The 15,206-nt window shown below is 41.3% G+C and overlaps 1 protein-coding gene across 1 annotated transcript in view; it reads right to left on the bottom strand.

Annotated features, from left to right (window-relative positions):
• Positions 1-15,206, bottom strand: part of pan3 (poly(A) specific ribonuclease subunit PAN3) — a 196,939-nt gene that overhangs the window by 56,407 nt on the left and 125,326 nt on the right. Inside the window, exons 6-8 of the mRNA XM_070892304.1 lie at positions 7,755-8,002; positions 7,346-7,450; positions 2,154-2,211 (exon numbers count right to left, since the gene is read on the bottom strand). Coding sequence (XP_070748405.1) covers positions 2,154-2,211; positions 7,346-7,450; positions 7,755-8,002 — 411 coding nt within the window. The remainder of the gene's footprint in view (positions 1-2,153; positions 2,212-7,345; positions 7,451-7,754; positions 8,003-15,206) is intronic.

Genomic DNA, 15,206 nt, shown 5'->3' with positions numbered 1-15,206 from the left:
CAACTACTCTTCCTGGCCCTCATGCTGGCTAACACTGGTAAAGGTTTCTTTCTCTTAAGTATTGCCCCACTTCCTTTCAAAACTGCCATCATTCTCCCTCGATTCTGTCCTTCCAAACTATAGCCTCATCTCCAAGCTCCCCTTTCTCTCCAAAGTTCCTGAATGTGTTGTTGCCTCTCAAATCCTTGCCCCATCTTTCCTGCAACTCTATTTGAATCTCTCCAAGCAGGTTTCTACCTGTGCTACTGTACTAAAGTCATCAATAACATTTTCTGTGACATTGGTGCATTGTGCCTCCTCATCTTCTCTGCTGCCTATGACACGGTCAACTACATCAAGCCCCCTCCAAAGTCTTACCTCTGTTATCCAGCTTGGTGGACTGACTTCACCTCTTATTCATCTGTTTGGAGCTAAGCATCCCCAGAAATGGCTTCTCTTCCTGTCTGTTACCTCTAGTGCCCCATGGATCTATCCTTGCTTCCTCATCTACATGTTGTTCCATGGCCACACCATCCGCAAACAATTTCCACATGTACATTGATGACGGCCAGGTGCACCTCTCCACCTCCTCTCTAAACCCTGCCACTGCTTGTGTGACAACCAGTCTTGGATGAGCCCCATCTTTCTCTAGCTGAACAGTGGGAAGACTGGAGTCATTATCTTGGCTCCCAGCACAAACTCTATACTCTTGCCATCGATTCCTTTCTTCTTCCCAGTCACCGTCTTAGGCTGACCTAGACTGCTTGCAATCTTGGTGTCCTATTCAATTTGAAGCTGAGTTTCTGACCCCATATCCTTTCTATCACAAAGATCACCGTAACATTGTCCACTTCTGCCACACCTCAGCCCATCGGTCACCAACACCGTTATCCATGCACCTGTCTCCTTCGGACTCACTATTCCAATTGCTCTCCTTGACAGCTGTTCATCCATCACCCTCCATAAGCTTCATCTAAATCTCTGCTGCCCATATCCTATCCTGCTCACCCATCACCCTGCCCTTTAAATTAAAATTCTCATCCGTGTGTTTAATTCCCTCCATGGTCCTCACCTACCCCTCTCTGTAACCTCCTCCAGCAGTACAATTCCCCTATCTTCAAATGTTATGCTCCTCTGACTCTATTAGGTCTATTAGGAATTGCCCCCAAACCTTTTGCTTCACCATTAGCAGCTGTGCCATCAGCCACCTGGACCCACGCTCTAGAATTCACTCTCTAAAATGCTCCACCTCCCACCTCTTTTCCCCCCCTTTAAAACCTCCCTTAAAATCCACCTCTTTGACCAAGACCCTTCTTAATAGCACCTTCTTTGGCTGGACATCCATGTTTTTGATTATGTCTCTGAAGCACTTTGGGATGTTTTTCTACATTAAAAGGTGTCAAGTTTTTGTAGAGGATAATAAAAGGTGGGCCAATTTTAAAACCTTATTGAAGCCAAATGTGCGACAATATTTGAACAAAAAATTCTATGACTGAACAGTGATTATGTTACAAATACTCCATCTACGTTGCATGAATATGGATAATAGTCTCTGCTCTGTTACATGCCACCAGCCATAGAAGTCAAACGCTCACTGAAGTTGCAAAGCCGAAGTAGACATCTAACTACACTAAAAGTGGTGTTCATTATTTGGATCAATGTGATAGCAAAATGACTACTGCTTTCTTATTAGTGTGCAATTGTGCCCTAAATTTTTTCAGCACTGTGAACTGTGGAAAAATAAAATCACAAAGCTTAAAGTAACTTGAAAGCACTGGATTTGTACAATTAACATCGGGACCTGTAGTGCTACTAAAACTATGCACTATGTGGACAATTTAAATTTGCGCAATCTAAAAAAAATGCAGCTTATGTGGTTATGGTTTTGAGAACTATTTACTTGTTGACAGCTCAAAAATCCTACTGCAGCTCATAATTGCAGTTTTAGTTGCAATACTTCATTTTCTATTCAGAACAAGACTAATTTTCCATTCTTAGCAGAACAAAGATTTTGGAAATTGTAACTTTAAATTAATTTGGTAATTTTTTTTTAATGGTTTTAGGTGCACAAAAGTAGGTGGTAGGCATATGCTGCAAATACAAAAACACATTGTAGTGATAGATCCTTGTTGAATTCTACAAAGCTAGTGTCAAATGTGCAAGACCTATCTTACCTGGATTTTCAGTTTGGTCAATCTGTGCCATAGTTATTAAATGCTTGTGGATCAACTCCTACAAAGAGACATTAATAAATTACACAGATTGGTTTCATCATTTATAACTTTACCCACTCCAGTCAAGAGCAAATATATGAGTGGCACAATGACAGCATGCTGGTTCACTAACATCCTGCATTATGAAGTGGCACGATATATATTGTCCCAAGACCTCTCTCCATCCTATTTTAAATGCGGTGAACTTATGGACATGACAACTTTGGCCTCCCACCTTCTTATTCATTTTCTTTTCCTTCATCCCCACCAAGTACCGCCCCCCAACCAAACGCGAATTTCATATTTCCACCCTGCAATCACTAAATACATAACCTGTTCCCAATTTCCCTTCCAGCTGATCGCCCAACTTCACCCCCGCCCAGTATCCTGCTTGCTAACACAATAGTACACTATCCTCCAGCATCGTCTCAACTGCCTTCAAAACATTAATTCTTCCCATCCCATTAAAAAAAATTAAACTCTTCCCCACCCTCTCCAAATAGTACTCTATCTCAATCTTTCCTTCCACTCAAAGTCCTGGAACCATTGTTGTGTGGCAACTGTGTTCTACATTTTCCATTAATTCCTCTACACAAGCCTGCAATCCATTTCCACTCCACCCTACCTCAGTGACCTCCTTCCGCCCAATGTCTCAGTTCACATCTTTCACTTCTCAAACACTGGTCTATTGTTTGTTCCCTATCTTTTCCGTTCCAATGTTGGTGGCTAATATTTCAGCCACTTACTTTCTGGAACCTCTGCCACTTCTGCTTTCAGAATCCTGCTGAAGACTTTTCTCTTCAACCAATCTTTTAGCCCTGCCCCCAAACTCAATTCCATCTGTTCCTTTCCTCCCACTTGGTGTTCAATGTTTTGTAAAACGCTTCAAGGCATCTTCTAACATGAGTAGAGTTGTTGGATTGCGAGGTACTCTAGGATATGAAACCTGGAGACTCTGGCCATACCACTGAAAAGCTGCAGCTGAGCCAAGCTTTGTTATATCCTATTGGTTGAGTGAGGTGGGCTCTTAAAAGGAGCCTGTTTTTCACAGCCATCCCAGTCATAGCACAAGTTGTGCTTGTTTTTTCTCAAAAGATTCTAATAGGTTCTCATCCAAGCGTAGTTGGTGATATCGGCTGCCATAGCTCCCACAGGAGTGACATTAAATATAGCCATATAGGTCTATTAAGTACACCAGAAGCCACAACTACTCCTTGGCCTTGATCAGCAAACAACTTCAGCAAAAAGTCCTGATCTATATTAGCCACTGCATGGAGCAGTGCACTCTGGTGAACAAAGCTTGCCCAATCCTTGTAGGATGACGTCTTAATGATCATACTGTCTCAATTGTTGATGTTTAAATAAAAATGATTCTGGCATTCCATATTTTAAAAATGTACTGCTAGTACAAAATTGGTTAACAATTGGGCGATATTGAAAAACTCAGGAGGAGCGAAGGAAACAAATGGAATCCATTTGCTGACCCAATTGCTTATTTCACCTTCTCCTTTAGCTTTGCTAACAGTAGTGCCTGGTTTCCCCTCCTTCTGCACATTAGTGTTAGCCTTGGCTCAGTGGTAGTACTCTCATCTATAAGTCAGAAAGTTATGGGTTCAAGTCCCACTCCAAAAATTTGGGCACATAATCTAGGCTGATACTTCAATCCATTACTGAGGAAGTGCTGCACTGGTGGAGTCATCATCTTTCAGATGAGACATAAAACAGAGGGTAAAATATCCCATGGCACTTTGAAAGGCCAAGGGAGTGCTTAGTGTCCTGGCTAGCATTTATCCCTCAAACAAGATCCCTCAACAAAACTGCTGTTTGTAGGACCTTGCTGAAAGCTAATTGGTTGCGGCATTTCTCGGCATTATAACACTGACTACATTTCAAAAAGTACTTCATTGACTGTGAAGCACTTTGGGGCATCCAGAGTTATGAAAGGTGTTATCTGTAAGTTCTTTCTTTGTTGGTAAATTTGTCAGCTGATTTTGCCTATTTGCTTAGATATTTATTTGGAAGCCTGAGGGATCACCCCTTGCATGATGGGAGTTCCTGTGAAATACTTAACCTGTGACTGTTATACAGTAGTTGAGTGCTGCCAAGTATTGGGAAATTGCAAAGATCATTTTAAAATTAGATTTTGAATACAAGAGCCTGCTCCATAAAGCTGGCCTCTGGAGGAATAGTGTGAAAACAACCAATGTGGTCTGCACAAGATCAGTTAAGTAAAGTTCCACTCAAGGGTTGAGGATCTCTGTAGCCAGTACATTGAAGATTCACGCAATTAACACGTTGAACACCACTGTGTATTTGAAGCTTGAATCCATAAATGTGCCATCGGGAAATTTATTCCCAAGTTTCTCCTATTCCCAATTGCCTGCAAATGGATGGGGTCATTCTAAAGCAGGCTGTGGTGATCAAGCCTGTTCAAGTATTAACATTAATCAAGCTTTATCGATTTCATGACTGGAAGTGGAACCCATCATGTTCTGTAGGCATATTGTCTGCGGAAAGGGCCAGATTCATCAATGCTCCCCTTTAATCCCGCTCTTCAGGATGTCTTCAGAGAAGAGTTTCCAATAAAAACGGGTTGAACGGGATCTGCAGATAGAGTGGGTTACCCATCTTCGAAAGGTGGAAGGGCTATGTGTTGACAGTACATAGCTAGTTTCATTTAGACATATTTTCTTAGGTTATGGCTTGAGAAACCACCCAATATCGCACAGGGAAACAATTTTACTTAGTGTTGACTATCTTGGAGGATACCCAGGAATGTTCCCACTAATTTTTTTTTTACGTTCGCGGTCCCTTTAAATTTGCTGCGTGGCCGCATATGCGCAGCATCTCTTCCAGCTTGTGAGCGGCCTGCGCAAAGCCGATTGTTGTGTGGGCACGCACCTTAAGATGAACACTGGTATCCAGTGCTGATCACCACCAAGATTTTTTCCACGATACAGTCCAAGGCAGCATTAGGACTCTGAGCGGAAGTCGCATGTCACTAGACCTAGAATTATCTCTTTGGGTAGGTTGGGTGCAATCTACCCTTGATTTGCATGGAACTTTGCGTAAGTCAATGACCATGTCTCTGTACCAGTAATCTTTTGTTGTCGAAGAGCTCTCGGCTAAAGAGACCTTGGCCCGTTTTAACGCCAGGGTTGAAGCCTACATGCTATACTGTAGAACAACAAAACTTTTAATACTCACTTATCTATCTAACCTATTTCTGTAGAAAGGTTGGAGGACAAGAGGTTCAAGAAGAGTCAAGAACTTCCACCTGAGGAAAAACAAATTGCTGCAATGGCATAAGTCCTGGAGCTGTGTATGAAATCGGGAGTTGGTGACCACTTGCAGACCTACCTATCTACAATCTCAAAATATTTTTATGAAGCTGCTCAGCACTTGGAATATCGCAGAATGTAAATCAAGCTTGACTGTACTCTTATGGCGAGTGGAGGATGTTGAATGAAGAAAAATTAAAGCTTCACTATCTATACACAAGTGTTCTAGGAAGTGTAAAGATATAGTTCCAGATTTTGTCTCATACGAGGTCTTCACCCACCCCCTTCATTTCCCCCCGCTCCTTTTCTCTCCTGACATTCGCCTCTGAAGATCTCATGGTTATCCTACGATAATTGACAGATTCATGTTTGAACCTCGATAAGTGTCAGGAGGCTGTTTGAGCATTAGGGATACCAGAGCTAAATATGATGGCACACGCACTCCTAGACTTGCAGTTCAGGTTACTAACTGTTCGACTAACTTAACAGACCAGGGATCAAACCGAGACCTCATGGTCTATATGACTCTGCTGTTCAATGTAGAAGTTGCTAAGCAATTGATGAGGCTCCTCATGATCATCAGAGTACCCCAAAATACACCTACTAGTGATAATAGTGGGTCATGAAATTATGTTGACTTCAGCTTGTAACTATAAACAATTTTTTTTAATGCAATGTTAAAACGTAGTGTCACTGAAGTAGTGCTTATTATTTTAATTTCGTACAACATAAATAGGCAAGTAGAAGACTTGTCGCATTTAAAAAAGAAATGTTCCAATTTTTCTAAACAAACTTGAAGCAAATTTCAACATGATTTCTAAAAACTTGGAACTAGAATATCATACTCACTCTGGACTTCATTGTAAATTAAGTCACATTTTAAGGCTAAGATGTCTTGCAATGTTAACATCTTCTAATAGTTATAGTTAGTTCAGGAACTGCTGATTCAGTATTAGCGGAGAGAAATGAAGCTTTTTAAATGAATATTAATTCCCATTAAAAAACAAACAGTTCAATACTTCAGCCTTCGCTATGGAAGAGATGTTTTTCCCACTTGTCAATTTTCTCCACAGCAAATCAATGATCGTCTGTGATTAGCCAAGAGTACACTGCTGTTCTAGCCATCATTTGCAAGGCTATGAATGGACAAACTAGTTTCATTATCTGTCTTCGCATTTAGAAGGGCGATATTTATTTGAAATGGAAAGGTATTAATGGATATGGAGAAAAAAAAAAACAGGGAATTGGGATGAGGAAGTTAGAGCTATCACGGTTAACAAATAGCACAGTAGGTTTGTTGCCCTACTCATGTTATAAGTCTACATTTGTTAAACTCACTGACAGTTTGGTATACAGCCCAGTGCTTTACTGGGCAACTACATACATACATGTACACCAACTTCTTCAATTACATATCAATGCAGGATTTCTATGCTATTAAGGAAAAAAACCTGCACGAAAATAAATTTACGTTTGCTACTAGTATTCCTCAATTCATCCTCCAATATCAAGCCAAAGCAAAATGGTTGCCGAACTTTGGAATGCTGACCGTGAATGTCAGTGGAGAATCTTGGAGTATTCTCTACCTTATGGCACAACATTAAAGAGTGCTGCAGGGCCCAGTTTCACCTATATGGGATCATCAGATCATATTTGGAAAGAGACCAGCTATTTGACTGGTTTCAATCCATTGACTTTCCCGGTATAATGACCCTACTGGATGTAAGGCTACCACTGAGTATAGCTTTTCACAGAAGCACACAAGATCCTTCAACTTGGTGAACCATAGAAGCACCGTAGACATATTAACAAAAAGTACCTGTATTTCTAGAAAGATTCAAAAAGCCAAGTGAAAATTAATGTTCAATTTACCTGTCTGAGTTCATCGGACATAAAAAAAGAAGGTGCATTTGCCTTGGGCTGCATATAAGCAACGTGGGGTGCAGATGAAGGATAAATATGATAAGTTGGAAATACCTGGAAAACAAGAAACCTTGAAAATAAATTGCAGAACTTTACTATACTTCATGTAAATCAAAATTTTAAATATAGTAAATATATTTGGTAGTTTGCAGTAATGGCAAAACTTATATTTATAGTACAAAGTATTTGTTCAATAAATTTGTAATTAGTTGTATACTTTACACACTTGCATATCACTTGCTCTACAGAATAAATGAAATGAGCAGTTAGCTTACATTGTTCCATTACCCCATTCCAAGTTCATTTTCTGCTGCAGGGCAAGATTTGCAGTATTTAACAAAAAATAGTATCTACACACCATTCCTGGAAGAGGTCCTGGAGTTGTGTCAGTATAGAAGTAAGTTGTCCCTCCCACAGTTTCTTTTTGTATCACCTGACCAGAAGATGGAGACTGAGAGACTGCATCAGATACTGGTGTAGAGGCACTAGTAGGTACCATGAAATTTGCTGGATTTGGAGTATGGCTCCTCCGTCGAGGGGCAGGCGACGTGTGGGGAGTTATTTTTGGAGAGTGCAGAGGAGATGATCCAGCTGATAAGGACATTCCTGGAAAAGTTCAACAGTTTTGTTAGTAACATATCTTCACTACTACTGTTTTATCAAATAGCAGGTAAAAACAAGCAGCCAATACTGACAAAGAAAGAAAGACTTGGATTTATAGAGCACTTTTCATGACTACCGCACATCTCAAAGTGCTTTACAGCCAATGGAATACTTTTGGAATATAGTCACTGTTGTAATGTAGGAAACACGGCAGCCAATTTGCACACAATCAAGCTCCCACAAACAGCAATGCGATAATGACCAGATAATCTGTTTTTGTTATGTTGATTGAGGGATAAATATTGGCCAGGACACCGGAGATAATTCTCCTGCACTTCTACGAAATAATGCCATGGGATCTTTTATATCTACTTGAGAGCAGACAAAGCAAAGAGCTTATTACTGGCTGCACTGAATGCGTTGACAAGATCATCACCTTTTTCTTTCAGTTCTGCAGTCTACTTTCAAAATTGAAACATCACATATGAATCCCAGTGCATGATAGATGACAGAAGTTCATTTAATCTAGAAATTAATGTCATATTGTTTACCAGCTAGCCATCACATAAAAACTAGGTACATGGATTGGATTGCTAAATGATCTCTTGCACTTTCCCCCTTCTTAGAGGGTATGGATAGAGAGAAGAAAGGGATCATTTGCAGCATAGTTATCTGCATTACAAACTGAGGGTTTTGCCATTCAGTTAAAAAAAATTCCTAATTTTTAATAAAGGTTTTAATACATCATCATAGGCAGTCCCTTGAAATTGAGGAAGACTTGCTTCCACTCTAAAAGTGAGTTCTCAGGTGACTGACTAATCCAATACGGGAATTACAGTCACTCTCACAGGTGGGACAGATGGTCGTTGGAGGAAAGGGTGGGTGGGGAGTCTGGTTTGCCGCATGCTCCTTCCGCTGCCTGCGCTGGTTTTCTGCATGCTCTCGGCAAAGAGACAGGAGGTGCTCAGCACCCTCCCCGGATGCTCTTTCTCCACTTAGGGCGGTCTTTGGCCAGGGACTCCCAGGTGTCAGTGGGAATGTCAAGGAGGCTTTGAGGGTGTCCTTGAAATGTTTCCTCTGCCCACCTGGGGCTCACTTTCTGTGCAGGAGTTCAGAGTTGAGCGCTTGCTTTGGGAGTCTTGTGTCAGGCATGCAAACAATGTGGTCCGCCAAATGGAGCTGGTCGAGTGTGGTCAGTGCTTCGATGCTGGGGATGTTGCCCTGATCGAGAACACTGATGTTGGTGCGTCTATCCTCCCAGGGGATTTGCAGGATCTTGCGGAGACATTGTTGGTGGTATTTCTCCAGCGATTTGAGGTGTCTACTGTATATGGTCCACGTCTCTGAGCCACACAGGAGGGCGGGTATCATTACAGCCCTCATGAAATATAGAATCATGAAAAAGGGGCACGAAATTGTAATTTAATTTTGGTAGTGTCAGACATACTTTACAACTACGGTGTCAAACGATTGCACAGGGATGTTACTGTAGCAGAAAATTTAGCAGCTATTCAATAAAATAGAGGAAAAAGGGCCGCCCATTTAAAGCAGTGATGAGGAGAAATTTCTTCTCTCAGAGGGTTGTAAATCTATGGAATTCTCTGCCCGAGAGCTGTGGAAACTGGGTCATTGAATATATTTAAGGTGGAGATAGACAGATTTTGGAGCGATAAGGGAGTAAAGGGTTATGGGGAGCAGGCAGGGAAGTGGAGCTGAGTCCATGATCAGATCAACCATGATCTTCACCATTCAATAAGGAGCAGTGGCAGGCTCGATGGGCCAAATGGCCATGCATCCAGCTCCTATTTCTTATATTCTAAAAATATAATTTCTTGAAATTTCAAAATGTTCTAAGTACGTATATAGTCGAGTTCAGACATTGTAAGGGCAATGTGCAATATTAGTGCTTACATAACTGATCTGATAGGTAATATCATCCTAACTCCCAGCTCCTTCGCAACCTCACATTTTACTTTACTTTAAATACTATGGGGCCAAAAATCGCAGTCTCTACAGGCACATACGATGTGCGCATACATCTGTAGAGGCTCCGCCAGTGGTGGTTCTTGGCGAACGAAGCGTATGTGCCGAAATCCGGCACTTGTGAACTGTCAAAATTTCTTTTGACAGTTCCAGTGCATTGCTGAGAGAAGGGACTTCGCGGGCAGAGATTTGGGCCATTTGCCCAACGTATGTCCTTCAAACGCTTACACCAGCATAAGAGTTTTAAAAGATAAAAAAATAAAATTTGATCAATAATTTTTATATTAAAACCCTGTCCACCGAGGTAAGTTTATTTTTACCCATTAAAACATTTTTAAAAATTAAAAAAATTGTCTAAAACATTTAATTAAATTCGATTTCACTTAATTTTAAATATGTGAAGTGTTTCTTATTTATTTAAAATGTTTGTGTTTTTGGGGGTATCCCCATTCTAGAAATGGTGATCTCCGTACAAACGAAACTCACCATTACTGTGAATGGGGATTATCATTTTCATTGTTTTGTCCGGCCCACATGATCCGAGGTTGCACATATGCTCCTGGAATATGTGGGCCCCTACGCTGGGCTGCGTAGCTGGGCCTCGGAGTGCAAGTCTACGTTCCTCCCGAACCACCAGGTATTTTCGTAAAATGTTTTCGGTCGGAGGCATCCACCTGCGGGAAGCCTCCGACCACAATTTTTGGCCCATTATGCCCAATGCGTCTCAACCTCTCGTATCTTGTTCCTTTAAGTTGCAAGTTGTTCTTCCTGCTTTTCCTTCTACCTAGATCCCCACAATGTTGAAATCTAGACTCATTGAAGTCTTTACTCTATAACTCATTCTTTAAGTCTTCAAAATTGCCTGCCTCAGTCATCCCTCCACCTCGACCACATCCCCGCCCACCACCCCCACCGGAACCATCCGACTTTAAAAACTTAAATCAATATTTTCCGATTTACCTAGTCTTCTCCTTCATGCTTTTTAATCTTGGTGTCCTGCACTTGGATGTCATACTGGTTTCACAACGGCCCACTGTGTACAAGATCCTACTTTCCCAGTGTCTTAGACCAACTGCAATATTGTTAACTTCGAATATCTGAAGCCTTGCCCAAGATCTTCAGCTAACCACATTCTGCAAAGGAGATTATAATGGGAAACGCATTTCCTATATTGAAGAAGTCACAAAACCTGGACTAGAACCTAGCAATTTGCACTTCACCCTCCACAATGGATAAAGCAACACCCTCACTAAGAACTTACAGGACTCCAGCTTAGGAATGTAGAAAGCACATGTGCTTGGCTGAAAAAAAAGCCAACATCAATGAGATAAAAAGAGAAATAGCCCTGATAAACTAGAAGGAAAAATTGGCAAACAAAGTGCTCAAACAGGAGATGATTAGGGTACAGACTAGGCAGATTCCCACAAGAAATCCAGCAAAAGCTGGAATTTCTTCAATGAGTAAAAAAAATTAAAACTAAAAAAGACTTAAAAAAAGACATTTGTAAAATCTACGGCTAATAATATAAAAGAAAATTTAGAGAGGAGAATCAAAAAATTAGAAAGCCAAGAGTGGCAATGATAAAGGGAAATAGTAAAGGCTTTTACAAACACAGGTGAAAGAAGGCTCGTTAGAAATGAAAATTGAAAGCTTCCAGAGGATGAGGTGGTGATACTAAATTAGTACTTTGCCTAGGTTTTCACAGAAGAGTGTGATAGTGAGAATGAAAGGATACAAAGGGTGGAGTAATTAGATAGATAACTATAGATAAGGAAGTTGCACTGACAAGAATGGTGGAACTAAAAGTAGGAAAGACACCAGTTCTTGATGGCACGCACACTAAAATGCTCAGGGAAGTTACGGGGCAAATAGCACAACCTCTGATCACAATCTTTCAAGTATCTTTAGATATGCCCAGGAAGGATGCCAATGTAACACCTCTATTCAAAAGTGATAAACCAGATAACTATAGACCAGTCAGCCTAACATTGGTAGTGAGTAAATTTCTAGAGGGCATAATACAGGAAAAATTGGGTTAATTAAGATCTTACGGCATGGATTTCTAAAAGGCAGTCCTGTCTGACAAATTTAAAGAGTTCTTTGAGAAAAAATATAGAATGTATTGATAAAGAAAATGCTGTGGATGTTGTGCAGACATTTGATAAGGTACCATAGTCCCGTTATAAAGTTCAAGCATAAGATATTAAAGGAAGTGTGGTAGTGTTGGTTATAGGACAGAAACAGAGCAGGAGTTAATGGATGTTTTCTGAACTAAAAGGATGTAAACAATGATGTTTCTAAGGAGTCATTGTTGAGACCAGTGTATTTCTCAATACGTAGATGTAAATGATCAGGATTTGTGTAAAGGGGGCGCTGTGGTGTATGAAATGATACAATGAACTCTGTATTGTGAGCCAGTGACCAGGTGTCTTTAATGGCTTCCAGAAGTGAAGATACAAAGGTGAAGTTCAGGTTATATACCGGGCCCAGCACGAGTGTACTTATGGCTCTAGGACCTCAGACGGTAGTGCCCCTTGTTGGTGGGCAGATCTTATGTACATACATTACAGACACAATATCAAAATTTGCAGACAACACAAAGTATTGTCAACTGTGAAGAAGGCTGTAAGCAATTTCAGGAGGAGAGAGAGAGGTTATTAGATTAGGCAGATAGGTGCCAGGTGAAACTGACTTCAGGGAAATTAGATACATTTTGAAAGAACAAAGAACACATATATCCTAAATGGTAATGGAATAGAGGAATGGAGCGGCTCAAGTCATCAGTTGTGCAAATCTTTAAAAATGGTGGGCCAAGTTGATAAAACTGTAAAAAAACAAACGGGATCCTAGGTTTCGTTAACAGGGCTAGAGTACAAAAGTCAAGAGGCAAGGTTAAACCTATAAAATTTGAGGGTTAGGATGGTCAGAATATGGTGTCCAATTTTTGGCACCTCACTTTAGGATGGAATGTCAAGGCCCTCGAGAGGGTGCAGAAGAGATTCACTATGATACCACCAGGGAAGAGGGGCTTGGGCAACTGGGGCTCTTTTAGAAACATAGAAATTAGGTGCAGGAGCAGGCCATTCGGCCCTTCGAGCCTCCACCGCCATTCAATAAGATCACGGCTGATCATGCAACCTCAGTACCCCTTTCCTGCTTTCGCGGCCAAACCCCTTGATTCCTTTGTCCATAAGGGCCATATCTAACTCCCTTTTGAATATATCTAACGAACTGGCCTCAACAACTTTCTGCGATAGAGAATTCCACAGGTTAACCACTCTGAAGAAGTTTCTCCTCATCTCAATCCTAAATGACTTACCCCTTATTCTTAGACTGTGACCCCTGGTTCTGGACTTCCCCAACATCGGGAACATTCTTCCTGTATCTAACCTGTCCAATCCCATCAGAATTTTATATGTTTCTATGAGATCCCCTCTCATTCTTCTAAACTCCAGTGGATACAAGCCCAGTTGATCCAGTCTCTCCTCATATGTCAGTCCTGCCATCCCAGGAATCAGTCTGGTGAACCTTTGCTGTACTCCCTCAATAGCAAGAACATCCTTCCTCAGATTAGGAGACCAAAACTGAACACAATATTCCAGGTGAGGCCTCACCAAGGCTCTGTACAACTGCAGTAAGACCTCCCTGCTCCAATACTCAAATCCTCCAGTTATGAAGGCTAACATGCCATTTGCCTTCTTCACCGCCTGCTGTACCTGCATGCCAAACTTCAATGACTGATGTACCATGACACCCAGGTCTTGTTGCACCTCCCCTTTTCCTAATCTGTCACCATTCAGATAATATTCTGTCTTCCTGTTTTTGCCACCAAAGTGGATAACCGCACATTTATCCACATTATACTGCATCTGCCATGCATTTGCCGACTCACCTAACCTGTCCAAGTCACCCTGCAGCCTCTCAGCATCCTCACAGCTCACATCGCCACCCAGCTTAGTGTCATCTGCAAACTTGGAGATATTACATTCAATTCCTTCATCTAAATCATTGATGTATATTGTAAATAGGTGGGGTCCCAGCACTGAACTCTGCGGCACCCCACTGGTCACTGCCTGCCATTCTGAAAAGGACCCATTTATTCCGACTCTCTGCTTCCTCCGTCTGCCAACGAGTTCTCTATCCACGTCAGTACAATATTCCCAGTACCACGTGCCTTAATTTTGCACACTAATCTTGTGTGTGGGACCTTGTCAAAAGCCTTTTGAAAGTCCAAATACACCACATCCATTGATTCTCCCTTGTCCACTCTACTAGTTACATCCTCAAAAAATTCTAGATTTGTCGAGCATGGTTTCCCTTTCATAAATCCATGCTGACCTGGACCGATCCTGTCACTGCTTTCCAAATGCGCTGCTATTTCATCCTTAATAATTGATTCCAACATTTTCCCCACCACCGATGTCAGGCTAACCGGTCTATAATTTCCTGTTTTCTCTCTCCCTCCTTTTTTAAAAAGTGGTGTTGCATTAGCTACCCTCCAGCCCATAGGAACTGATCCAGCGTCAATAGAATGTTGGAAAATGATCACCAATGCATCCACTATTTCTAGGGCCACTTCCTTAAGTACTCTGGGATGCAGCCTATCAGGCCCTGGGAATTTATCGGCCTTCAATCCCATCAATTTCCCCTAACACAATTTCCTGACTAATAAGGATTTCCTTCAGTTCCTCCTTTTTGCTAGACCCTCAAACCCCTAGTATTTCCGGAATGTTATTTGTGTCTTCCTTCGTGAAGACAGATCCAAAGTATTTGTTCAATTGGTCTGCCATTTCTTTGTTCCCCATTATAAATTCACCCGATTCTGACTGCAAAGGACCTACGTTGGTCTTCACTAATCTTTTTCTCTTTACATATCTATAGAAGCTTTTGCAGTCAATTTTTATGTTCCGTGCAAGCTTCCTCTCGTACTCTATTTTCCCCCTCTTAATTAAAGCCTTTGTCCTCCTCTGCTGAATTCTAAATTTCTTTCAGTCCTCAGGTTTGCTGCTTTTTCTGGCCAATTTATATGCCTCTTCCTTGGATTTAACACTATCCCTAATTTCCCTTGTTAGCCACGGTTGAGCTACCATCCCGTTTTATTTTTACTCTAGACAGGGATGTACAATTGTTGAAGTTCATCCATGTAATCTATAAGTGTCTGTCATTGCCTATCCACTGTCAACCCTTTAAGTATCATTTGCCAGTCTATCCTAGCCAATTCATG

The sequence above is a fragment of the Pristiophorus japonicus genome, chromosome 10 (assembly GCF_044704955.1).
Source record: "Pristiophorus japonicus isolate sPriJap1 chromosome 10, sPriJap1.hap1, whole genome shotgun sequence".
NCBI classification, from domain to species: Eukaryota; Metazoa; Chordata; class Chondrichthyes; family Pristiophoridae; genus Pristiophorus; species Pristiophorus japonicus.
Note: the sequence above shows the minus strand (reverse complement) of the source record. Positions and strands in the feature narration are given on the sequence as shown.